The 25719-nt window shown below is 51.2% G+C and overlaps 1 protein-coding gene across 5 annotated transcripts in view; it reads right to left on the bottom strand.

Annotated features, from left to right (window-relative positions):
• The window catches only part of AP2A1 (adaptor related protein complex 2 subunit alpha 1), a 54462-nt gene that overhangs the window by 11861 nt on the left and 16882 nt on the right, over positions 1 to 25719 (bottom strand). For 2 of the 5 annotated variants that reach the window (XM_027080268.1, XM_027080267.1), the window contains exons 2-5: positions 11766 to 11834; positions 11493 to 11635; positions 11005 to 11198; positions 490 to 619 (exon numbers count right to left, since the gene is read on the bottom strand). In XM_027080268.1, coding sequence (XP_026936069.1) covers positions 490 to 619; positions 11005 to 11198; positions 11493 to 11543 — 375 coding nt within the window. In that variant the 5' untranslated portion in view covers positions 11544 to 11635; positions 11766 to 11834. Of the gene's footprint in view, positions 1 to 489; positions 620 to 11004; positions 11199 to 11492; positions 11636 to 11765; positions 11835 to 21661; positions 22428 to 24531; positions 24816 to 25110; positions 25301 to 25719 lie in introns of those variants that run through there. The other 3 variants (XM_027080266.1, XM_027080264.1, XM_027080265.1) reach the window with 3 other exon arrangements.

Raw genomic sequence — 25719 nt, 5'->3', positions numbered from 1 at the left:
CAGGGCAGAGGAGGGGCCCCGGCATCAGGCGGCTGCCAGGGCAGAGGCGGGGGCCCCGGGCATCCAGGTGGGAGTCAGGGCAGAGGAGGGGGCCCCGGGCATCCAGGTGGGAGTCAGGGCAGAGGAGGGGGCCCCAGGCATCCAGGTGGGAATCAGGGCAGAGGAGGGGGCCCCGGGCATCCAGGTGGGAATCAGGGCAGAGGAGGGGGCCCCGGGCATCAGGCGGCTGCCAGGGCAGAGGAGGGGGCCCCAGGCATCAGGCGGCTGCCAGGGCAGAGGAGGGGGCCCCGGGCATCCAGGTGGGAGTCAGGGCAGAGGAGGGGGCCCCGGGCATCCAGGTGGGAGTCAGGGCAGAGGAGGGGGCCCCAGGCATCCAGGTGGGAGTCAGGGCAGAGGAGGGGCCCGGGCATCAGGCGGCTGCCAGGGCAGAGGAGGGCCCGGGCATCAGGCGGCTGCCAGGGCGGTGGGTCTGGGGTCCAGGGGCCTCACCATGTGCTGGTCATTGAGCAGGTGCACCACGCGGGCCGTCCACTCGCCCATGGGCACCAGGTCGGGCGAGGCCTTGTAGAGCCGCAGCAGGCACAGGGCTGCACTCTGCTTCACACTGTCCATGCTGTCCCTGCCGGGACACAATGTGGGGTGGGAGTGGGGGGTCAGCGTGACCACGGCCCTGCACACCTCCCCCCTCCTCTCTCGCTCCTCCCAGGAAGGGTGTCCAACAAGAGGCGGAAAAAGCCCGGCAGACCCAGGAACCCATCTGGTGCTGCCCTCACTGCCCATCGGGCCTCAGTTTCTTCATCTGCAAAATGGGTTGCATCCCAGTAACCTCATGGGGTCATGGGCAGGGCCGAGCAAAATGCCAAGCGTGGCTCTGCACCTTCATTCAGTTACCATCCACTTATTGAGCACCTACTGGGAACCAGGCACTGCTGTCGGCTCTGTGGACAGAGTGGTGGACAAACTGGTCCAAAGTGTGTCCTCACAGGGACTTCCCTGGTTGTCCAGTGGTTAAGAATCCGCCTTCCAATGCAGGGTACACGGGTTCGATCCCTGCTCGGGGAACTAAGATCCCACAGGCTGCAGGACAACTAAGCCTGCACGGTGCAACTACTGAGCCCACGTGCTCTGGAACCCACGTGCCACAACTAGAGAGAAGCCCTTGCGCCGCAACGAAGAGTCCGCGCACTGCGACGAAAGATCCCGCATACTGCAACTAAGACTTGATGCAGCCAAAATAAATAAATAATCCACAGAGTATCAGATAAAGTTGTTCTTTCTTAAAAAAAAAAACCAAAAACAGTGTGTCCTCACAGAGTGTACATTCTCACCAGGGCAGCCAGCATCCTACAACAGATACTGTCCAGGTTCAGTGCTACAGAGCAAACTAGGGCAGGCACTCCGGGGATGCTATTTTGGGGTTTTGTTTTTGTTTTTTTAATTTTTTATTTTAATTAATTAATTTTTTGGCTGCGTTGGGTCTTCATTGCTGCACGCGGGCTTTCTTTAGTTGTGGCGCGGGGGCTACTCTTCGTTGCGGTGCACGGGCTTCTCATTGCGGTGGCTTCTTTTCTTGCAGAGCACTGGCTCTAGGTGCGCGGGCTTCGGTAGTTGCAGCACATGGGCTCAGTAGTTGTGGCTCGAGGGCTCCAGAGCGCAGGCTCAGTAGTTGTGGCGCACGGGCTTAGTTGCTCCGTGGCATGTGGGATCTTCCCGGACCAGGGCTCGAACCCGTGTCCCTTGCATTGGCAGGCGGATTCTTAACCACTGCACCGCTAGGGAAGTCCCTGGGGACGCTATTTTGGATGAAGGCCTCACTAACAAGGCACCAGGTAAACAGAAAACTGAGAGAAACGACTAAAACTCTGCACAGAATGTTCCCAGCAGACAGAAGAGCCTGTGGAGGCCTCGAGGCAGGCAGGCCTGTGTGTGGAAGGAGCTTGGAGGAGTCTTGTGTGGCTGGAGACAGGACAGAGCAGGGGCTGAGAGCCACACCGTGTGGGGCCTTGCAGGCCACGGTGAGGACTATGCTTTTACCCAGCGGGAGATGGAGCCGCTGCAGGTGACAAGCAGGGAAGCTATGATACTAAGGCGACAGCAGTAAAAGCTACCACCCAGGGCCCTTCCGATCTGCTCGGCCCTGGTACAGGCACTGGCTCATTCATTTTATCTCCACAACAAACCGAGAAAATAGGTACTACTATGGACCACTGTCCCCAGATCTGACTTGCTTTTTTTTTTTTTTTTTTTGCAGTACGCGGGCCTCTCCCAACCACTGCGCCACCAAGGAAGCCCTGACTTATGTTTTTAAAAGGTCCCTCTGCTGCTGTGTGGAGAAGAGACTGTGGGAGGCCGGGGCGGGGTCGGGGGGGGAGGTGACAGCAAAAGTCCAGGCAGGAGATGACAGGAGACGACAGTGCCTCAGACCCCGCTGCAGCCATGCAGGTGAGAAGTGGCTCTGTTCTGATACATTTTTACTATGAGGTGGTGGAGACAGAAGAGGGGACAAGGTGACCCTCAAGTTTCTGACCTGAGGGACCTGGCAAGTGGTGAGACCATTTGTTCTGTGGGGACCTGGGGCAAGATGGCTGGTGGGGCGCTGAATGAGACCCAAGTTTGATACTGAACAGATACGAAATTGACATGCTAACGAGACACCCAGTGTGGCCCTGGACCCGCAGGGCTGTGTGGCCTCTGGCAAGCGCCCTTCCCTCTCTGAGCCTCCATAATGTCCTTCATAAAATGGGAACCCTACTCCCCTCTTCAGAGGAGAGGAAGCCTGTCAAACACTGTGGTGGGCTGAATAATGCCCCCCCTGACAGGTCCACATCCTAATGTCCAGACCCTGTGAATGTGTTCCCTTACATTCAAAGGGGACTTTGCAGATATGGGCTTCCCTGGTGGCGCAGTGGTTGAGAGTCCGCCTGCCGATGCAGGGGACATGGGTTCGTGCCCCGGTCTGGGAAGATCCCACATGCCGCGGAGCGGCTGGGCCCGTGAGCCATGGCCGCTGAGCCTGTGCTCCGCAATGGGAGAGGCCACAGCAGTGAGAGGCCCGCGTACTGCAAAAAAAACAAAAACAAAGGGGACTTTGCAGATATGATGAAATCAGGGATCTTGAGATGATCCTGGATTACCCAGGTGAGCCCTAAATGTAATCACAAGGTCCTTAGAAGAGAGGAGGAGGAAGATCAGAGTTAGAGAGATGCAAGGCCAGATACAGAGATCAGAGAGAAGATGCTACCCTGCTGATTAAAGATGGAAGGGGCCATGAGCCACGGGATGCAGGCAGCCTCTAGAAGCTGGAAAAGACCTAGCAACACCTTGATTTTAGCCCAGTGAGCCTCACTGTGGACTTCTGACCTCCAGAACTGTGAGAGAATCAATGTGTGCTTTAAGCCCTTAACTTGTGGTCGTGGGTTACAGTGGCCACAGGAAACTGAACAGGCACTGGGTTAGCACAGAGCCTGGCAGCCAGCAGTGTCCCATCCAGAGGGCTGAGTTCATGGCCCGGTCAGCACCCAGGTCCCAGCATCACGAACAGTGTGAAGCGTAACAGTTCTAGAAAGCACTCCCCAGTCTCTGGGGTCAGACACGCCTGCTTGGGGGGCGTGATCTGGGGATAAGGCATTGACCCTCTCTGACTGGCAATTTCCTCCTGGGGAAAATGAGGACCCCCACAGATTGGCGGATGAAGAAGTGAACCTGGGTATCGCGGCCTCAAGCACAGAATGGGTCCTAAGAGCTGTCTCGACCACCCAGACTGGGCCTTACAGTGACATTTCCCCAGAAAGGACTCAACAGAAGCACAGGGGAGGGTCCCAGGAAGGGTGGGTGAAACTGCAGGAGTCAAAGGCCAGGTGAAAAGATGTTTTCCTGGATGTGTAGGAGAAACATGAATTGCATGGACATGGTGGCTCCGTGTTCTCCCATCAGCTAGGCAGACTCGTGTGTGTCGGCCAGGCTGGGGAGACGGGAGCCTTCGGGTGCCGTGGCCACGGGTGGACACAGACACAGGCCGTCAGAAAAGGAGCTGGGCTACCCCTGGTCAGGTAGCTGCTGTAAGGCATGCGGACCTAGACCAGCAATTCTGCTCCCAGACACCTGCCCTGGGGAAAGGCACACACACGTGCTCAAGGTCATGGCATAGGAAAGATCATATTAAAACCAGAAACCAGCAGAAGGTCTGCCCACAGCGGAGCTCCACGAATGGTGGTCTTTCCACCATCATCATCATAGCTCACACCCCATGAGGCCTGCCTCTGGCCCAGGCTCTAAGAGCTTCTACATATTAACACGTTTAATCCTCAGCACAGCCCTCTGAGGAGGTGGACTCTATTATCATCTCCGTGACAGGTAAGGAAACGTCCAGGAGAATCCCAAATAAAAGAATAAGAGCGGGGACTTCCCTGGTGGTCCAGTGGTTGAGAATCCGTCTTCCAATACAGGGGACGCGGGTTCGATCCCTGGCCAGGGAACTAGGATCCTACATGCCGTGGGGCAACTGGGCCCGTGCAGCAACTACTGAGCCCGCGCACCACAACTAGAGAGAAACCCGCGTGCTCCAACGAAAGACCCCGCATGCCGCAACGAAGATCCCGCGTGCTGCAACTAAGACCCAATGCAGCCAAATAAATTAAATAAATAAATATTTAAATATTTTAAAAAAAATGAATAAGAGCGATTGATCAACTTGGTTAAGTTACACGGAGATTGTGATACTATGTAGGCAAAGCTGAAAGCTACATAATATAGGGGGGTGTGCCTGGGTGTAAAAGGACAAAACGTACATGGGAATAAGCACCATCAGACTCAGGGCACCGGGAGGAACGCCAGATGGAGAGATGATATGAGGGACCCGAAGGGAAATTCAACCGCAGCTGTTTTCTTTCTTTCTTTCTTTTTTTTTTTTGAAACAAGGCGTAATACCTTATGACCCAGCAATTTCATGCCCAGGCAGCTCCGCAACAGAACCGAAAACAGAGTTCACACAAATGCATGCATTATTCATCACAGCCGAAAGGTGGAAACTTGGTGATGAACGGAGAAATAAATTGTGGTCCATCCATACAGTGGAATGTTATTATTGGCTCATAAAAAAGGAATGAAGCCCTGACACATACGACAACAGGGGTGAACCTCAAAAACATTATGCCAAGAGAAAAGAAGCCGGACACAAAGGCCGCACACTGTGTGATTCCATTTATCTGAAATGTCCAGAACAGGCAAATCTTTAGAGACACAGAGCATATTAGAGAGGGCCTGGGGCTGGGAAGAGAGGGTCTGGGGAATGACTGCTGATGGGCACAGGGCTTCTTTTTTGGGTGATGGAAATGTTCTGCAATTAGATAGTGGGGATGCTTGAACAACACTGTGAATGGACTGAAGACCACCGAACTGTATACTTTAAAGTGCTTAAAATGGTGACCTTTATGTTATGTGAATTTTACCTCAAATTAAAAAAAAAAAAAAAAACTACCTAAGAAAACAGTAACCCAGAGTTCCCTGGTGGTCTGGTGGTTAGGATTCTGGGCTTTCACTGCCATGGCCCAGGTTCAGTCCCCGGCCAGGGAATATCCACAAGCCACGCGGTGCAGCCCAAACCAGAACAAAACAAAAAATCAAAAACATAAAAACAGTTCCTCTGTGCCCCAGTCACTGTCAAGGTCAAGTTTCCAGTGGTGAGAGCCCAGCCTATAGTCAGACAAGCCCAGCGTGGCCTGTGACTTTGGCAGGGCCCTGCCCTTGCGTGAAACGGGGACATCACCTGTGCTCATATATGTTTGTCACACTGGCTTCTTTCTCAGCCCTCAGAGGTGCCAAGTTCTCCCCAATCAGGGTGACTGGCCACCTGACTCACCCAAGCCAATGCCAGCTGCCTGTCCTGATCTTAAAGAAACTGTCAGTGGCATTCACCATGGCGGACCACTCCCTCCTCCGCGAAAGTTTCTTCTCCAAGCTCCAAGCCACAGCCCATTCTGCATTTTCCTCCCTCTCCCTGGCCAGACTTCCACACGCTGGATCACCCCAGCCTTTGGTCTCTTCTCTTCTCTGGTCACATCCTGCCTGAGGGACCTCATCCGGCCGTGGCTTTCATTACCATCCACCCTGCGCTGTCCCATCTGGTGGCCCCCAGCGACACGAAGCTACCGAGCACTTGAATGGAGTGAGTCCAGACTGAGATGCCATGTGTGTAAATTACACAGTGGTTTCAAAGACTTAACGCAAAAAATATTGGATAATGTGTATGTTGATCCAATGTCAAAATGATTCTGGATGGATCAGGTGAGATTAAAATATTAAAATTAGATGGGGAATTCCCCTGGCGGTCCAGCGGTTAGGACCCTGAGCTTCCACTGCAGGGGGCACAGGTTCGATGCCTGGTGGGGAAACTAAGATCCCATGTGCTGCACGGTGCAACCAAAAATTAAAAAAAAAAAAAATGAAATTAGTTTTACTTTTTCTTTTTAAATTAATTAATTAATTTATTTTTGGCTGCACTGGGTCTTCATCGCTGCACGCGGGCTTTTCTCTGGTTGCATTGACCAGGGGCTACTCTTTGTTGCGGTTGGCGGGCTTCTCATTGCAGTGGCTTCTCTCGTTGTGGAGCACGGGCTCTAGGCGTGCAGCCTTCAGTATTTGTGGCGCACAGGCTCAGTAGTTGTGGCTCACGGGCTCTAGAGCACGGGCTCAGTAGTTGTGGTGCACGGGGTTAGTTGCTCTGCAGCATGTGGGATCTTCCCGGACCAGGGCTCGAACCCGTGTCCCCTGCATTGGCAGGCAGATTCTTAACCACTGCACCACCAGGGAAGTCCCTACTTATTTGTTTTGACTTTGTCTACTAGGCATCTCAGATTCAACATGGCCAAACCCAGCTCTGGATCCTCCCCCTCCTTCACTTGGTTCTCCCCCACTCCCTCCTTCATCATTCATCCACCTGTTCAACTTCACTCCTCTCTCTCTTACACCATATACAATCAGTACTGTCGTCTTTCCTTCCAAAACATACAGCTCTAGTAACTATTTTCTGCAACAACCCTGGTCCCAGCCACCGTCAGCTCTGCCCAGGACAGCAACAGACATCTCAATGGTCTCCCTGCTACCGCGCTTGGCGCCCCCGACAGTCTCTAGGCTACTTGAATCGAAGGATCATGTTCTTTCATTGGTTCTGGTATATTCTTAGCCATAATCTGTTCAAACACTGTGTCATGTTATGAGTCTCTCCCTTCTCTCTTTCTAGAACTCTAAAGAGTGCTGTTAGATTTTATCTCCCTTGACTCTTAACCTCTCTTTTAAATTTTTCCATCTTTGTTTCTCTGGGCTGCATTCTGATTAATTTCTCCAGTTCTTCTGCCTATTTACAATCCTTGCTTTGGTTCTGTCTATTCTGCTGCTAAACTAGACCACTTAATTTTTTTTTTAAATCTAAATGTTGTCCATTTCTTTCTAAAAAATGCTTACACTTCGTTCCATTTTTAAATTGTTCTCTTTTTTCTTGAAACATATTAAGCATACTCATCTTACATTCTGTATGAAAACTCCAATCCAACTGTTATTTTCCATTTTCTTTCTGCTGGTTCTCCCTCATGGTGCCTTGCGTCTTGTGCTTAGTGATTTTCGACTGTGAGCTACTCATGTAACTTGGAGCTTCATCTGTGGAAATCATTGAGGCCTATGGTGAAAGTGGGTTTCTCCCAAAAAGATCTGTTTGCTTCTGTCAGGCACTGGGGTACTAGCAGTTTGTGTCACTTAAGCTGAAGTTTGGTTTAAGTTTCTATGGATGACCCAGGAAGCGGAAAATCGGACTGAACACCAGTGTGTGGGCTGTTCCATGCCAAAGTTCAAAAAGGATACTTTTGCTTATAGACCTTAAGGGGATTAATTTCTAGGTCACCCTCACTTTGAAGTGTGGTCTCTGGAGCCCTTCCTTGAACCAGCTTGTCTTCTGCTCCCAGAGGCTATAGGGCCCCAAAACCAATACCTAAGTTCATCCAGGTCAGCAAATGCTCCAAGCAAAATCCAGCTTAGGCACTCTGCTCATCTCCCTGGGTGTCAGGCTCCTCTTGGCTTGTGGCCTGTGTGTCTCTCCTTATTTTCTTGCTAGCTCATGAATACACTGAAGAATATTTCATTTCCTCTTTTAACCCACATTGATAACTGCGTTTTGGGGAGACCCTCAGGCAGGAATCTAGCCCACAAGCCGCCAGAAATACAAGTCCTACCTTCTCCCACACCAGGTTCAGTGACCTTTTAAAAATACAGAGGCTTCATAAATAAATAAATGAATAAATAATAAAGTAGCCGAAAAAAAACAGGGGCGGGCTTCCCTGGTGGTGCAGTGGTTGAGAATCTGCCTGCCAATGCAGGGGACACGGGTTCGAGCCCTGGTCTGGGAAGACCCCACATGCCGCAGAGCAACTAGGCCCGAGAGCCACAACTACTGAGTCTGCGCGTCGAGCTTGTGCTCCGCAACAAGAGAGGCCACGACAGTGAGAGGCCCGCGCACTGCGATGAAGAGTGGCCCCCACTCGCCGCAACTAGAGAAAGCCCATGCACAGAAACAAAGACCCAACACAGCCATAAATAAATAAATAAATAAATAAAATTTTAAAACATTAAAAAAAAACAAAAACAGGGGCTTCCCTGGTGGCGCAGTGGTTAAGAATCCGCCTGCCAATGCAGGGGGCACGGGTTCGAGCCGTGGTCCGGGAAGATCTCACATGCCGCGGAGTAACTAAGCCCGTGCGCCACAACTACTGAGCCTGCACTCTAGAGCCCATGAGCCACAACTACTGAAGCCCACGTGCCTAGAGCCCATGCTCTGCAACGAGAGAAGCCACCACAATGAGAAGCCCAAGCCCTGCAATGAAGAGTAGTCCCCACTCACCGCAACTAGAGAAAGCCCACGTGCAGCAACAAAAACCCAATGCAGCCAAAAATTAAAAATAAATAAATAAAAATTAAAAAGATAAAATAAAAAAACAAAGCCAAGCATGTCATTTATCTGCCCAAAACACACCTACTGCCTCCCAATTTCAATTAGAATAAATCCATACTCCCCTTATTCTCTCACTTGTTCACCACAGTCAAGCCAGAGACACTATCTCTTGGTTCCTTGAATGTACAAAGCTCATGCCTACCTCAGGACCTTTGTACGTGCTGCTCCTTTTGCTTGGAGCACTACTCCAACCTTTTTTTTTTTTTAACATCTTTATTGGAGTATAATTGCTCTACATTGTTGTGTTAGTTGCTGCTGTGTAACAAAGTGAATCAGCTATACGTATACATATATCCCCATATCCCCTCCCTCTTGCGTCTCCCTCCCACCCTCCCCATCCCACCTTTCTAGATGGTCACAAAGCACCGAGCTGATCTCCCTATGCTATGCAGCTATTTCCCACTAGCTATCTATTTTACATTTGGTAGTGTATATATGTCAGTGCCACTCTCTCACTTCGTCCCAGCTTACCCTTCCCCCTCCCCGTGTCCTCAAAGTCCATTCTCTGCGCCTGCATCTTTGTTCCTGTCCCGTCCCTAGGTTCTTCAGAACCATTTTTTTTTTGATTCCATACATATGTGTTTTCATACGGTATTTGTTTTTCTCTTTCTGACTTACTTCACTCTGTATGACAGACTCTAGGTCCATCCACCTCACTAAAAATAACTCAATTTCGTTTCTTTTTATGGCTGAGTAATATTCCATTGTATATATGTGCCACATCTTCTTTATCCATTCATCTGTTGATGGACACTTAGGTTGCTTCCATATCCTGGCTATTGTAAATAGTGCTGCAATGAACATTATGGTACATGACTCTTATTGAATTATGGTTTTTTCAGGGTATATGCCCAGGAGTGGGATTGCTGGGTCGTATGGTAGTTTTATTTTTAGTTTTTTAAGGAACTGCCATACTGTTGTCCACAGTGGCTGTACCAATTTACATTCCTACCAACAGCGCAAGAGGGTTGGTTCCCTTTTCTCCACACCCTCTTCGGCACTTATTGTTTGTAGATTTTTTGGTGACGGCCATTCTGACTGGTGTGAGGAGATACCTTCCAACATTTCTGAATGACTGTCTTCTCATCATTCCAGTCTCAAATTACATGTCACCTTTTGCAGAGACCCTCCCTGATGAGTCTGACTTAAGCAGCCTTCCCCACCATCTCTGCTGCCCCCCACTACCCTGTTTTGTTTTCTTCAGAGGAACTGTCACTATCCGAACTCAACTCACTTCTTTGCCTATGTGTTTGCTCTTTGGATTCCCCCCGAGATGTAAGCTCCCCGTGGATGGGCATGACCGCCTCCGCTGCTCCCTCCTGCCTTCCCATGCCCGGAACAGTGCCCGGCACATTGCAGGTGCTCAAGAAGTGTTTGCTGAGCAACCTCCTGCTTCAGAAAGGTCACACAGACTGATCCACCACCCTTCACGCCTTTCCCTGTTCCACAGCCAACTCCTCCTACTCACCCAGGTCTCAGCCTTATCCCACTTCCTCTGAGAAGCCCTCCCTGATCCCCCAGGCTAGGTCAGGCATGCCTACTACATGCCCTATGGGCTTCTGCACCCCACAGCATGGTTCTGAGAGAAAATATATGTTTCATCCTGGGAGGAGGATGACCATGTCCGTTTCTGGTCATGGCTACATCCCCAGCAATCAGCATGGTGCCCCGCACATATACGCTCAACAGATGTTTGTTGAATGAATGAATGGAGAAGAGGCAGAAGCTCTGGAGGGCTGTCACCGACATAACTTAAGGTTATTACCTCTTCTTTACTAGATGTTAAAGGTCGATCAGATAGACATCCCACTGGCTTTGCTGGGAAGCTGCTTTACACTGTCGAGTCACTTTGGTGAGATGACAAGAGACAACCATGGGGCTGCCACCGGAATCACGGTGGTGCCAAGCCTGGCTGGGAGACCTTGGGCAGGTGACAGAGCCTCTCTGACCCTCAAACTGGGTTGGGTCTTGTCTACCCCATCCCCCCACCTGGGTCCCCAACGCCTCACCCAGCCACCAAGATGCGAGGGATGTCAGCGGCAAAGGCCTCGCCCATCTCACGGCTGCCCACGTTGGCGATGCAGTGCAGGGCCAGGCACATGAAGGTGGGGTTGCGGCTGGCCAGGTCATTCTTGATGGCGTTGTTGATGAGCCGGATCAGCTCCGAGTTGGAGTTCACCAGCACCGAGATGAACAGGTAACCCTGGGTTGCGGAGGGAGGTGGTGGGTTTGGAGCATTGTGGTTAACTGGCCCTAGACCCCAACCCTCAACCCTGGAGTCTGCACTTCCGGCCCCTCCTCCCTCAGCCCCAGGAGTCCAGGTCCTAGGCCTCTCCTCTCTCAGACCCAGGAGTCCCCGCCCCCAACCCCTCCTCCCTCAGACCCAGGATCCAGGCCCCCGGCCCCTCCTCCCTCAGACCCAGGATCCAGGCCCCCGGCCCCTCCCACCTCAGACCCAGGAGTCCAGGCCCCCAGCCCTCTCCCCGCTCAGACTCACTATCTGCTTCTCCGTGTACTTGTTGGAGCTCAGCAGGTTCACGGCCTCCATGTGCCCAAAGTCGATGTCGTGGCCGAGCAGGAAAATGAAGAGCAGTTTACACACATACTTTTTCTTGCTGTAGCCGTCCAAGGCTTTGTCCCCTGGGGCCAGAGGAAGGAAGAAAGGGGAGGTAAAAATGAGGAAGGATCAAACCTACAGGTCCCAGGTATCCCAGCCCCAGCGCACAGCCCGCTCCTCCCACAGACCCAGGAGCCTGGGCCCCCAGCATACCCTTGAACTTGGAGCGGATGTTGGCCAGTTCCTTGTTGATTCTCTTAATCTCCGCCTCCTTGCTCTTACCTGGAAGGGAGAAGGCAGGACAGGTCAGGAGAGTCCCAGAGAGTTGAGCCGCCTGCCCTCACTTTGCTGGGCAAGGTCCTTCCGGCTGGAAGGGCAGACTCTCCCCACCCTGGGGCTCCAGGCCCAGGGGGCTGAGGCAAGGCCTGGGCCCTGTCTCTAGCTGGGAGCTTCCGGGAGGTGGGAACCTTGGATCTTTGGTCCCTACCACCCAGAGGAGGAGCCCAGCACACACTTTGGGGCACTCCCTGCCTCCCTCCCTCCTCCAGCTCCTGTCCCACCCATGGCTCCAGTTACCACTGCACCAGCCCCCAGCTGAAATATGCCCCTGGCAGGAAATATGTAATGAATGAATAAATGCAGAGATAGGCTGCCTTCGAGCTGGCCCCCTGGACCCTCACTCTGACCACACCCCAAGAGCTCAGTGTCTCCTGAAAACTGCTGGGTCTGCACCTTCCCAATTCCAGCCAGTTGCCAGGCATTGGGTCCTGAGCTCCCGGCTCCCCACCTCCGCCTGCCCAGCCAGATCACTGTGGCAGCCTCCTTTCTGGCATCCTTGCTTCCCACTGGGGGGATTCTACCCCGTGGCTACCAAGCCCTCTGGCCCTGCCCTGGCCACCCCACCAGTGTCACCCCTCACCATCTTGCTGTGTGTCCCCACCTCGCAGGCCTCTGTCAGTTCCAGGGACAATTCACACTCCTTCCCACCTCCAGGGCCTTTGCACGTGCTGTGCCCTCCACCTGCCCATCTATCCAGTTTTCTTCTCATCACTTGGGTCTCAGGTCTTGTCACCTCCTCCAAGAGGCCTTTCTTGGTCAATTCTCTATTTATTTATTATTGTTATTTTTTGGCCATGCCGCACGGCTTGTGGGATCTTAGTACCCCAACCAGATATCGAACCGGGGGCCGTGGCAGTGCAAGTGCAGAGTCCTAACCACTGGACTGCCAGGAAATTCCCTCTTGGCCAGTTCTTTAAAGTCAGTGCCTTCTTCTTCTGTTTCCATCATTTTTAAAAAATGTCCTGGGACTTCCCTGGTGGTCCAGCGGTTAAGACTCCGGGCTCCCGGGCTTCCCTGGTGGCACAGTGGTTAAGAATCCGCCTGACAATGCAGGGGACATGGGTTCGATCCCTGGTCCGGGAAGATCCCACATGCTGCGGAGCAACTAAGCCTGTGTGCCACAACTACTCAGCCTGTGCTCTAGAGCCTGCGAGCCACAACTACTGAGCCTGAGTGCCTACAGCCCGTTCTCCACAACAAGAGAGGCCACTGCCATGAGAAGCCCCCGCTCACCGCAACTAGAGAAAGCCCACGCACAGAAATGAAGACCCCAATGCAGCCAAAAATAAAATAAATAAAATAAATTTCTAAAAAATAAATTTAAAAAAGAAAAGAAAAAAAAGACTCCGTGCTCCCAATGCAGGACGCCCGGGTTTCATCCCTGGTAAGGGAACTAGACCCTGCATGCCACAGCTAAAGACCCAGTGCAGCCAAATAAATAAATATTAAAAAAAAAAAAAGTCTTCCCTGGCTCATTTCACACCATGTAACTATTTTATTTACCTTTACTGTCAAACCTCGGCTCCCCCTTCAGATTATAAGCATCACAGGGGAGCTTCTAGAACAGTGCCCAGCACATAGCAGGTGCTTAATAAATGTCTGGTCATCTGAATGGTGGAGCCTGTTCTGACCCATGGCTGTGTCATCAGGCAACTGCGAGGTTCAAATGAATGAGTGAATGAAGGAGAAAGCGAGGGTATGTGCTCTCTTTCTCTTTAGAAATCCTGCCTCACCACCTACTCCCAACTTCCGGGGAAGCTCCCATAAGCCTCACTTCAGCTATCACCTCCTCTAGGAAGCCCTTTCTGATTAGCACCTCCTGATCAGTTCCAAATAGACGCTAGAGCTGCCGTGTCCAATACGGAAGCCATCAGCCAGGTGGCTCTCAAGCACCTAAAACGTTGCTGCTCCCAACTGAGATGGGCAGTAAGTGGCAAAGACACACGGGATTTAGAAGATTGAGTGTGGAAAAAAAAAAAAAGAAATGTAGGGACTTCCCTGGTGGCACAGTGGTTAAGACTTTGTGCTCCCAATGCAGGGGGCCTGGGTTCAATCCCTGGTCAGGGAACTAGATCCCACATGCATGCCACAACTATGGAGCCTGCCTGCCGCAAGTAAGACCCAGCACAACCTAATTAATTAATTAAAAAAAAGAAATGTAAACTATCTCATTACAAAGTTAAAAATATAATTAATTAGTTGTTTAATATTTTTTTAATCAAAAAAATTTTTAAATACTGAATACATGTTGAAATGAGAATATTTAGTTGCCCGCATGCCACAACTAAGACTTGGGGCAGCCAAAATAAAATAAATAAATAAATAAATATTTAAAAAAGAATATTGGGGGTGTATCAGATTATACAAACATATTATTAAAATTAATTTGGCCCATTCCGTTCTACTTTCTACTAACAAAAAAGTGGTTCCTGAAGAAGTTAAAAACCACACATGCGGCTTGCCCTCTGGGTAACGCTGCTCTTGGGCCTTTCCTGGGCTCCCACACTGCCCGGGTCACCTCCCTCAACGCTGCTGTGCGTGTCTGGGTCTGCTGCTGTCCCCAGACCACACCAGAGCCCCGAGGGTAGAGCCAGCGTCTGCCACTTTTCTGGGTAGTGACTCCATGTTCCACAGGCTTACTGAGTGCCTGAGCTCAGGAAAGGCATGAAGATGTGAAAGAAAAAGGGGCTGAAGAGGTACAGAGTGACCCACTCCCAGGCTCAGGGAGGGTGGGAGGTCTCTGGGAGCCAGGCGATGAAGGGCCAGTACCTCAGTGTTGAGGCTGAATTGGCCTGTGTGGCCCAGAGGCTATCTGATGCTTCATTTATTAATTACACGTTTCCTAAGCCCTGTGGGCCAGGCCTGAGCGGGGTGACGCTGGGCACCCAGGACCCACGCAGATCTGGCACTTTTGATCCTCCCCCAGGGACTCCTGGCTTGGTGGGGTGCAGGCAGCGGGGCCCTATCCCCACACCTGAGCGAGATGGGCACGATTGGAGGTCACCCAGACACCCCCGGGGGCCTTGCTGGTGGCTGCCAAGAATAGGGGACATTTGAGGAGGGCCGTGAAAGATGAGGAGGGTTCAGGCGCAGTTCACCAGCGAGAACTAAGCCAGAACCACGTCACACTGTTGAGGTGTGCCCACCGGAGGGTGGCCAGGGGGTCAGGACAGCACCTCCCTCTGGGGGCAGGGCAGGGGCGGTGACCAGCACGGCAGCTCCTCAAAACTGGTGCGCAGGTTCCGTTCTCCTCCTAACCTGAGGATAACCACACAATTGCTCTAATCAGTTGCCTTAAAGCTATTCTGTAGGGACGAGAAAAAACAATCAAACAGCTTTTATAAATGGACCATATAGCACACGGTGGCTGCCTAACTTTTACCACAGATAGACGGGTATCTGAACGGCAATTAAATTACTGAGCCTAGAGCTCTCTCTGGCCTTCGTTTACCTCTATTAAAAGCTTCAAGAAGCAGGCAAAACTAACCTATGGTGTTGGATGACTGAGCAGTGGGGAGGGGGGTGCCAGGGAGCTAGGGATGTTGTTTCTGACCCTGGGGGCCAGTTACGCAGCTGTGTTCAGTTGGGGAAAATTCATCAGATTTTGATGATGAATTCATCAAAATTCATCATTCTGATCTGTGAGCTTTTTATAGATACACTATATATGTATATGTGAATATACAAGTTAATATATTTGTATACAAATATATATTAATATATTTGTATAGTGAAGTATATCAATGATGTAGAAGAGAATATAAAACAGATATGGACAATTTAAAGAATATGCAGGAATTCCCTGGCGGTTCAGTGGTTAGGACGCGGCACTTTGGCTCTGGTTCGATCCCAGGTGACAGAACTAAGATCCTGCAAGCCGCGGGGTGTGGCCAAAAAAAACAAAAATTCAAAGATAACATAAGCACATGACAGAGAATATGGAAAAGAAAAATAATGGCCATAGTTCGTAAATTTTGGCTAATTTGAAGTGTTCTTCAATACACCTCTTTATAGCTAAATGATAACACTATGTAATTTGTTTTTAGAATAAAGTCCCGGAAATAAAGTTCTTAGAGCAACGAGTGTGCCCATTTTCAAATTTTTCTGATATATGAAGGCAAATGGCTCTCCCATAATGAACCAGTTTATATCCCACCATCATGGTATGAGAATCTGTTTCCCAATTAAAGAATTTATGATAGCTGAGTGAATTATCCCGTAATTTATTTAATTATTATGGTATAGTTGGACATTTCGCTCATTTAATAAAAAAATATTATTAGTGCCTGCTATGTGTAAAAATTAAAAATAAATTTTTAGGGCTTCCCTGGTGGTGCAGTGGTTAAGAATCCGCCTGCCAGTGCAGGGGACACAGGGTTCGAGTCCTGGTTTGGGAAGAGCCCACATGCTGTGAAGCAATGAATCCGGTGTACCACAACTACTGAGCCTGCGCTCTAGAGCCCGTGAGCCACAACTACTTAAGCCCGCGCACCTAAAGCCCCTGCTCCGCAACAAGAGAAGCCACCGGAAGGAGAAGCCCGCGCACCGCAAAGGAGAGTAGGCCCCTGCTCGCCGCAACTAGGGGAAGCCCACGCGCAGCACCGAAGACGCAACGCAGCCATAAATAAATAAATAAATAAAATTTAAAGTAAGGAATATTCAAAGAATATGTTTGTGTGTGTATATGTTTTTTCCTTAGTCTTTAAACTGTCCACGTCTATTTGATATTGTCTTCTGCACCACCAATATACTTTGCTACCAAAAAGAATTCACAGAAAGAACAAAGCATCAGGTCTCCAAAAGAGAATGCTTTGTGGCCCTAGAGGAAATGCATCCCAGCAGAGCACATAACCTCTGCAAATATCTAGAGCCTGGGTGCCCAGAGACAGCACCTGGGCGCTGCTGAGGGTAACGCATGGGAGAAAGGGGCTGAAGGCAGCTGTGACAGAACTGGGCTCATGGAAGAAACTTTCCATCACGCGGTCAGCCTGCGACAGGAGGATGAGCTCCCCGTCACAAGAGGCATGCAAGCATTTCAGGGTGTTTTAAAGAGATTCCTTTATCTTCAAACATTCCCTGGGCCAAGCTCAGGGATGAGTCACACCTGCTCTGCCCTGGGGATGCTCCTTGATTGGAGAGGCTGACAGGGACAATGCGGAAAACTTTCACAGAGACAAACACAGTGGGGGCTGGGACGCTGGAATCAGATGGGGGGAGGAAGGCTTCCTGGTACCCAGTTGCTGAGACTTTTTTTTTTTTTTGGCCAGCTCCTGGGATTTTTTTTGTTTTTTTTTTCCTTTTTGGCCATGCTGCAGCATGTGGGATCTTAGTTCCCTAACAGCGACAGAACCCATGCCCCCTGCAGTGGAAGCATGCAGGGAGCCCTAACCACTGGACCGCCAGGGAATTCCCCGCTCCTGGGATTTCAGGCTCAAAAGACGAGGCTGAAATGAACCAAGCAGAAATAAGGGGAGGTGCGCTCTGGGCACGAGGACCATCTTGTGCCAAGGCCTGGGGGCTAGCACAGCAGGCGGGGACAGACCGTGCAACCTCTTGGCTTTTCTGAGGGTGCTGGGGAGCCATGGGAGGGCAGGGGGTCCCATTCTGCCTGCAGCTGTTGCTGTGAGGGCCGTGCAGGTGGAAAAGAGGCCACCCCCTTGCTACAGGCCAGGGCAGGTTACTGCTGATGGCTCCAGAAGGACCTTGGGGCTTCTGGGTAGGGGAAATAAGCCTCCCTAAGCATTTAACCTGGGGCATCGGGGTGGGGCTGTCACTGCCACAAAAGGCCTCCTAACAAACCTGGACTACCATGAAGGGATTGACATGCGCTTATGGCGGTAACCCAGGCACTGGCTGGCACCTCGCTGCAAGACCCTTCATTGCCTTCCAGACAACTGTTTACAATACAAAGCAACAAAAGTTTCTCTCTACTAGGATGTGCTCCGATGTCTCCCACACAAGTCCCAACAGCCCTGAGTCCTCAAAGAGGGCTCTGGGAGATGACGCTTGTTGACTCTGGACCCCTATAAAGTTCAGAACATGTTGGCCCACGCGGTCCACCACCGGAGCCACTGGCTACATGTGGCCACTGGACATTTGAAAATTGGCTGGTGCTACGAAGGGACTGAATTCCTAATTTTATTTAATTGCAATAAGTTAAAAATTAAAAACCAATCCTCCACTCAGTCACTGGAAAAGTATGTCTGGAACGACTTGGACCCTTTGTGAATCTTCTTTTTTAACCGTAAGTTTTATGAACTCTTAAGACAGAGAAAATATTTCCAAAGAAACTGTAGCCTCCGAGTTGAGAAAGGAACATAAACTGACTTGTTAATCATTGAAAAAATATCAATTACACATTCAGATAATATTTGGGGCATACTGGGGTAAAGGAAATAAATCATATTAAAGTTAATTTCCCTGGTTTTACTTTTTTAATGTGACTACGGAAAATTTAAATGTACATATGTGGATGGACCTAGAGATTATCATATTAAGTGAAGTAACAAATATATGAGAAAGACAAATATCATATGATATCACTTATCTGTGGAATATAAAAAAAGGATACAAATAAACTGACTTACAAAACAGAAATAGACTCACGGACACAGAAAATAAACTTATGTTTACCAAAGGGGAAACTGCAGGGGTGGTGGGGAGGGGGGGAGATAAATTTGGAGTTTGAGATTAACATACACACACTACTATACATAAGAGATAAACAACAAGGATCTACTGTATAGCACAGGGAAATATACTCAATATCTTGTAATAACCTCAAATGGAAAAGAACCTGAAAAAGGATATATATACATACGTATATGTATTTAATATATATGCGTATAACTGAATCACTTTGCTGTATACTTGAAACTAACATAACACGGTAAATTAACTATACCTCAATTTTTAAAAAATGTACGTATGTGGATCGCCGCATGACAACCCTGGGTTAGACGTTATCAAAATTGTCAACATCTCTGAGAGACAATATTCTCCTTGAGCAACCAAGTCACACCCTGTCATTCCCTTACTTGAACGTAGCTGCAAAGACCTCCCTGAGCTGCCGCCTAACATATTAAGGGGGCACATGTTGCTCTGTAAGCCCTCGGCTTCTGGCTGGGAATGCCAGCTCCCCAAGGGCAGGGGTGGGTGGCTGCGTCCCGTGTAGCATCCTGACACAGGGTCCAGAGCAGTCCTGACGCGGGGGAGGTGCTGAATGCGATTGTGGACCGAGGTCACTAGATGACACACAGGTAGAGAGGGACGGAGCTCAGGCCTGGATCTGTCTGTTGCCAGCATCTGGATGCCACTCACAACCTAAAGCCAGTTCCTTTAAGAGCCCTGAGCAGGGGTGTGGGGGGAGGGGCGCTGTCCCCAACGGCACACTGATGTTGGAGCACCACCAAAGTGGGACTCATTCCTTCTGCTCTCTCCACAGCGGCCAGAGGGATTCTGTGAAAAGCTGAGTCAAACCCTGTCCCTTCTCTGCACTGAATCTCTCCCTGGCTTCCATCTGGCTCAGTGTAAAGACAAGTCGTCACTGGATCCACTAGTTCCCTCTCTGACCACAACTCCCACTCTCTCCCCGCATTCCTCCTATACGTCAAGCATAGTCCTGCCTCAGGGCCTTTGCATAGGCTGTCTGCGCTGCCAAAAATGTCTTCTTCCAGATTCTGCAGGCCAATTCACCCACCAAATTTTTCTTTGCTCCAATGTCACCTGCTCAATGAGAGACGCTCCGAGCAGCCTATATGAAAGCGCCATCCCTACACCCCGACACCCCTTCCCTGCTTTATTTCCTCCCAACACTCACTGCTACCTGTCTGAACACCTGAACACTACATATTTACCTGTATATTGGTCCATTTCCCCGCTAGAATGTGAGCACCATTGGAAGGGGACTTTTGCTCACCGTTTTAGTCTCATCACCTAGAAAGTGTCTAGCATTCGATCAGTGCTCAGTAAAGATTGATTTGTTCATTCATTCATTCATTCAATCAGCAAACACCTCCCAAGGACTCTTGCGGGCCTGGCCCTGCAGAAGGTGGAAGTGGGGACCCAGGGAAGGATCAGACCAGGGATTGCACTCCAGGGGCCGAGGGAGACGCCACAAACAGAATGGGTCACAGTTTGCAGTGGGATGTGCCCTCATGGAGAGCTCGGGGCACTGTGGCAGCCCAGCAACCCCCTTCCCATTCATTCACTCACGCTGTCCTTGGGCTTGGGGGGAGCTGGGCCCTAGAGAGGAGGCAACCCCAGCTCCTGCCTTAGGGAGCTCCCAGTCAGATAAGCGTCTGGGAGGCTGACTCCCCTCCAGACAGGACAGGACTACGCCCTCAGGCTGGGCCCAGCCTCACCTCTCCCTTTCTTATCTGCAGAATTTGCCCTTCCTGGCTCTCCTTCTCAAAGCCTGCCTTTCATCTCCTTCTAGTTCCTTCCCCCTGAATTCCACTATGCCCTTCAGATCCTCCAGCAGGATGGCTCCACACTCCTCGCTGTCCTCCACCTGCTCAGCTCTGAGCACGGCCTCATCCATGTCCCTCATCCCTTCTTTTGCCCTCACTCCAGCTTGAAACCCTCTCCGGTGCTCTCGGGACAAACACCAACCTGGCCTCTGCCCACCTCCCCAGTGTCAGATCCCATCCCTCTCTGTACCAGCCACATAGGCCTTAGCACAGAGTCTCGACGGGGCCTCAGGACCTTTGCACTTGCTGTTCCTCTGCCTTCACAGCTCTTTTCCCCTTCCCTTGGCCTGGTTAACCCCTCCCCATTGTCTGGACAACGCAAGCAGACAGAGGCCCCGTTTTCTCATCATTGTGGCCCTCTACCTCACTGGACTTAGGACAGCTACAATTTTTTTCCGCTTTAAAAAAAACTTGATGCAAACAAGAAAGGAGCCAGGATAGGGCTTTTAAACAAGCAGATCTAATTTTTTTTCTTTTTTTTTTTTGCGGTACGCGGGCCTCTCACTGTTGTGGCTTCTCCCGTTGCGGAGCACAGGCTCCAGACGCGCAGGCTCAGCGGCCATGGTTCACGGGCCCAGCCGCTCCGCGGCATGTGGGATCTTCCCAGACCGGGGCACGAACCCGCGTCCCCTGCATCGGCAGGCGGACTCTCAACCACTGCGCCACCAGGGAAACCCAAGCAGATGTAATTTTGAAAGTAAATTTCAGGTAATTTTCTGAGGGGCAACAAAACATACCTCCTTGAATGCCTTGTAATATATTTAGATTTGATTTTAGGTTTCTTTCTCAATTTAGGTAAAGAAAATAAAATTAATATATCATCTAACAGTGGCATATATGAAACAGATAAACAGCCAGGATTTGCACAGGAAACTATATTCAACATCCTGTAATAAACCATGATGGAAAAGAATATGAGAAAAAATATATATATATATGTATAACGGAATCACTTTGCTGTACACCTGAAACTAACACAATATTGTAAATCAACTATACTTCAATTAAAAAAAAAACTGAGATACAATTCACATTCACACAGCTCACCATTTGATAGTGCGATTCTGTGGTCTTTAGCAGATCCAGTGTTGTTCAGCTATCACCACCATCTAATTCCAGAACATTCCCATTACCCCCCAAAGAAACCCTGTTCTCATTAGCAGTCATTCCACATTCCACCACCCCCTAGCCCTAGGCAACCACTCAACTACTTTCTGTTTCTCTGGATTTGCCTATTCTGGACACCTCATAGAAATGGAATCCTACAATATGTAGCCTTTTGTGTCTGTCTTCTTTCACTTAAAATGATGTTTTCGAGCTTCATCCGTGCTGTAGCCTCTACGGTACTTCATTCCTTTTTAATGGCTGAATACTATTCCATCGTGTGGGTGTCCACATTGTGTTTCGCCATCCATCCGCTGGCAGACATTTGGGTTTGTTTCCGCTCTTTGGCTATCTATCATGAACGATGCTGTATGAACATCCATATACAAGTGCTTGGGAGATGGACAGCTGCCATTTTTATGCAGCACCTGTCTCCCTCAGGGGCTGGGAGTTTCATGGGGGTACAGACCAGTCTGTCCTATTTACCACTGTTTCTCCAGTGCCCATGATAAGGCTTGAAACATACCAGCCATTCAACCTACACTTGATGAGAAAACCAAGGACAAGGGGAAGCCCTGATTCTCCAGCCCTGGTTCATTTGGCTAAACTACTTCCACTGCCCCCAAGTCGGAGTCTCCCCTCCGTCCTCTGGCTTCCCTCTGGGGTCCTGCAGTGACACCCACTCGTTTTCTCTTTCCTGTCCTGCCCCCATCATCCAATCCCTTTGCAGATCCTTCAAAATCTATCTCCAGCCAAACACTTCTCATCGTTTCCTTCTCACCCCAGTCGAACTAACACCGTCTCTCACTGGGATGCCTGCAACGGCCCTCTAATTCCTTCCCTGTTTCTGTTCGGACCTCCTTGGGCCTGTTCTCTTCCCAGCAGCCAGAGGAACTATTTGAATACATCAATCAACTCCTGTCCCTCCTGTGCTCAAAACCTTCCCACTGCTCTAGCTTCGCTCAGAGAAAGGCCAAAGTGCTCCTAGTGGCCCACAAAGCCCTGTCCCCTCTCTGTCCTTATCTCCCAACGCTCTCCCTCCCTCCCTCTCTTGGCCCCAGCCACACAAGCCCCCTCGCATTTATCTGAACCCACACCAAGCACGCTACAACCTCAGGACCTTTGAATGCACCATTCTCCTGCCTGGACCCCTCATTCCTCCAAAGTCTGCAGGGCTCGATCCCCCTCAATCCTGGTCCCTCCCCTCCCCCGCTTGCCTGCCTTATTTTTCTTCACAGCACTAGTCATCGTCTGACCCTGCGGGTTCTCTGTGTTTACTTGTTAATCTCCCTCCCGGCATGGGTGCTCCCAGGGGCAGGAATTTTTGTTCAGTGTTATAGCCCCAGTCCCCGGAACAGTGTCTGGCACACTGGAGTGATCGAAAAGCTTTTTGTCAAATGAATAAACGAATGAACGAACCTTCAGAGACAAGATGTTCTGATCAATGGGAGTCGGCCGACAAGAAAAGGGAGCCTCCAAGAGGTTGAATGACTTGCCAAGGGTCGCAAGGTAGGTGTCAGAGGCAATGCACACTTGCTGCTAACAGCTGGCCCCCACAACCCACAAATCCTCAAAGCTCCACCCCTTTCATAACAGACTTAACCTCTCTCCGCCACTTGAGACCCAACAGTTTCCACCCCTCTTGCTCGCTGAGCACCTACTACATGCCAGATCCTCCCATCCCTACTAAATTCTAAAATCATCACTGGGCACCCAGCAGAGGCCGCTCCTCAGACCCAGCCAAATAACAAGAACAGTAGCCAAGCTACCTAGTGCCTGGAGTGTGTGAAAGGCCTCACCCACATTCGGTATCATAACAACCCCATCAGGAAGGTGTGATCAGTCCCTCCTGACAGACGAGGAAACTGAGAGGCGAAGTCTCTCATTCAAGGTCACACGGCTGGGGAGTGAGAGCGCTCACACTCAAACCCAAGTCTGGCTGACCCCAAAGCCCATGCGGACACAGCCTGTGAAGCTTTTGGCAGCTCAAAACACCAACACCCGCTCGCAGGAGCCGGGAGCTGACTTGGCGCCAGGCCTCCCACAGTCACGACCATTCTTCCTGCTGGTGATGGCTGCCCCCATGTTGATGTGGTCAGATGGGAGAGCGCTCCAGATTCAGGGCTGTCCTGCTCCCTGACCTATGACCCCTCTCTGGGGCCAGGCTTCCCCCACCCCCCAGCTTTCCAGATCTCTTCCCCACAAATTCCTAAGGCCCCCTGGCCCCTTCTTTGAGATCTGGGCTCTCCCCATTCTGGCACATACCCCAAGACCCCGCGTTATAATGTCCTCTCCTTTGCAGGCCCCCCAGCTCGCTATTCCAGGTTCTCCCAAGACTCTCCACCTGCAGCGCCTCTCCTCTGTGCTCCTCCCAGTACCCCCTCTAGCCCCTTCTCCACTGCCCTCCATGTCTCCTAAGCAATCCTCCATCCTGGAGCCCCTCTATCCCTCACCAGGGGCCCACTACAGGCCCCCACCTTTCTGTCTCTCCTCCCCAAACCCCTGGGACTTTCTGTCATTCTCAAGTCCTCTCTATGAACTAGCTGGGAGCCTCGGTGACCTACCTAGTCCCTTCCCCTCTATGACACCCCCTCACCCAGGCCCTCAAGCCCAGTCCCTTTAGGCTTCCTGTGTTTCACGTCCTCCCAGTCCTCTCTGGCCTCCTCCCACTTTATCTCTCCACAGGATACTCCCACCCACCCACCCATGCACCCTTTTCCCTTTCTAGCTACATCAGGGATTTCTCTAACCCCATCTCTAATACGATCCCCCAGCCTTTCTTCCATTCCCAGGGACAACTCTATGCCCCATCCCAGGGACTTTACTAGCCTCCTCTATATTAAGACCCTCCCGGACGCCTCTAGCCACTCCGTGTCGTCACCTCAAGAGGCACACTATGACACCCTAAGCCCCCCCATCCCCCCCACCCTAAAGTACCCCCGGGGCCTCTCTATCCTCTCACTCTAAGACCGCAATGGATTTCTATCCCCTGGGCCCCTCTGTAACCCCCGAATCCCTCAATCCCACGCTCCCCCTCGCCCGGTGTCCCCCAGCCGCTCTCTCACAGTTCCGGATGTCGGAGATGAACACGGCGAGCCCCCGCATCCCATCGCCCTTGGACACGGCCGGCATGATGGCGGTGGTGTCGGCTCCAGGCCTGGCCGGGCAGGGCGCAGCACAGCGGGGGCTGGCAGGCGGGGACCGGGAGGGAAGGACCCCAGGCAGCGCAGAGGAGCCGAGCCGGCCAAGGGGGGAGGGCGGGCTGGCAGGCGGGCTGGCAGGCAGGCGGGCTGGCAGGCCGCGGCTCCGCCCCCGGCCCCACCCCTCCCCTCCGCCATCCTGAGCTCTCAGCCGTCTATTGGCTTGTATTACTGCCGCTCAGACTCGGGCTCATCCCCACTCCCTCTTTCATTGGTCTCTGGACAAAGGCACGCCGCTACGATTGGCCCAGAGCCCCGCTATTTCCGATCCGTAGGGGGGGGTGGGGGCGTTGCCCGAGAGACGGGCGGAGTTCGGTTACGTACAGTGGGACCGCCCCCTCCGCTCGGCCGGCTCCGATACTGATTGGATCCGGTCGCTCTCTTAGAAAGGAGGGATTGACGTGAAGGAAGGCGGGGGAGCGGGCTCGAGCAGGCGGGACTTACGTTGATTGAGGCCCATGGGCGGGTAGACCGCCCCCGCAGGCGTCGAGGATTCGCCGGGCCAGTCCGACTCCCACCCCCGATTGGGCTGTTGTGGGGGCGGGAGGAGGGCGACGATCCGTAGAGAAGGAAGGAGCAGGAGGTTGTCCCTCGGCTGGGCTAGGATAGGTGGAGTGGCGCCTGCAATTCCCTGCTGCAGAGAAGGGGTTGGGAGGGGCAGGAAAGCGTGAGGTATTTGCTGCGCAAGCGTCTTTCTGTTCTCCTTTCTCCCTTTCCTTCACCCCCGACTCCTTAATCTCCTTCCAGGAAGACATCCCTTCCCCCTTCCCCTACCTTCTCTAGAGGCCAAGATGTTGCGACCTAAACTTGTCCGGAGACCAAGTATCCCAGAGCGGAGGACCCAGTAATTCAAGTCCCATTAAGCAGAGGTTAAAACTGAGGTCCGAAGAGGACCTGAATGACATGCCCAAGGTCACACAGCTCAGAAGTGGTAGAGGCTGGATGTAAACTATATTTTGGCCTTTAACCACTTTTCAATATACAATGGCTTTTTTCTTTTCAACCATAACACCATTAAACAGATATCGAATAAAAAATTGGGCTTGGAGCTCC

This window comes from Aethalodelphis obliquidens, unplaced genomic scaffold (assembly GCF_003676395.1).
Source record: "Aethalodelphis obliquidens isolate GAN/ISIS:26980383/991018 unplaced genomic scaffold, ASM367639v1 scaffold43, whole genome shotgun sequence".
Taxonomy (NCBI): domain Eukaryota; kingdom Metazoa; phylum Chordata; class Mammalia; order Artiodactyla; family Delphinidae; genus Aethalodelphis; species Aethalodelphis obliquidens.
This window is presented reverse-complemented; position numbering and strand designations above follow the sequence as displayed.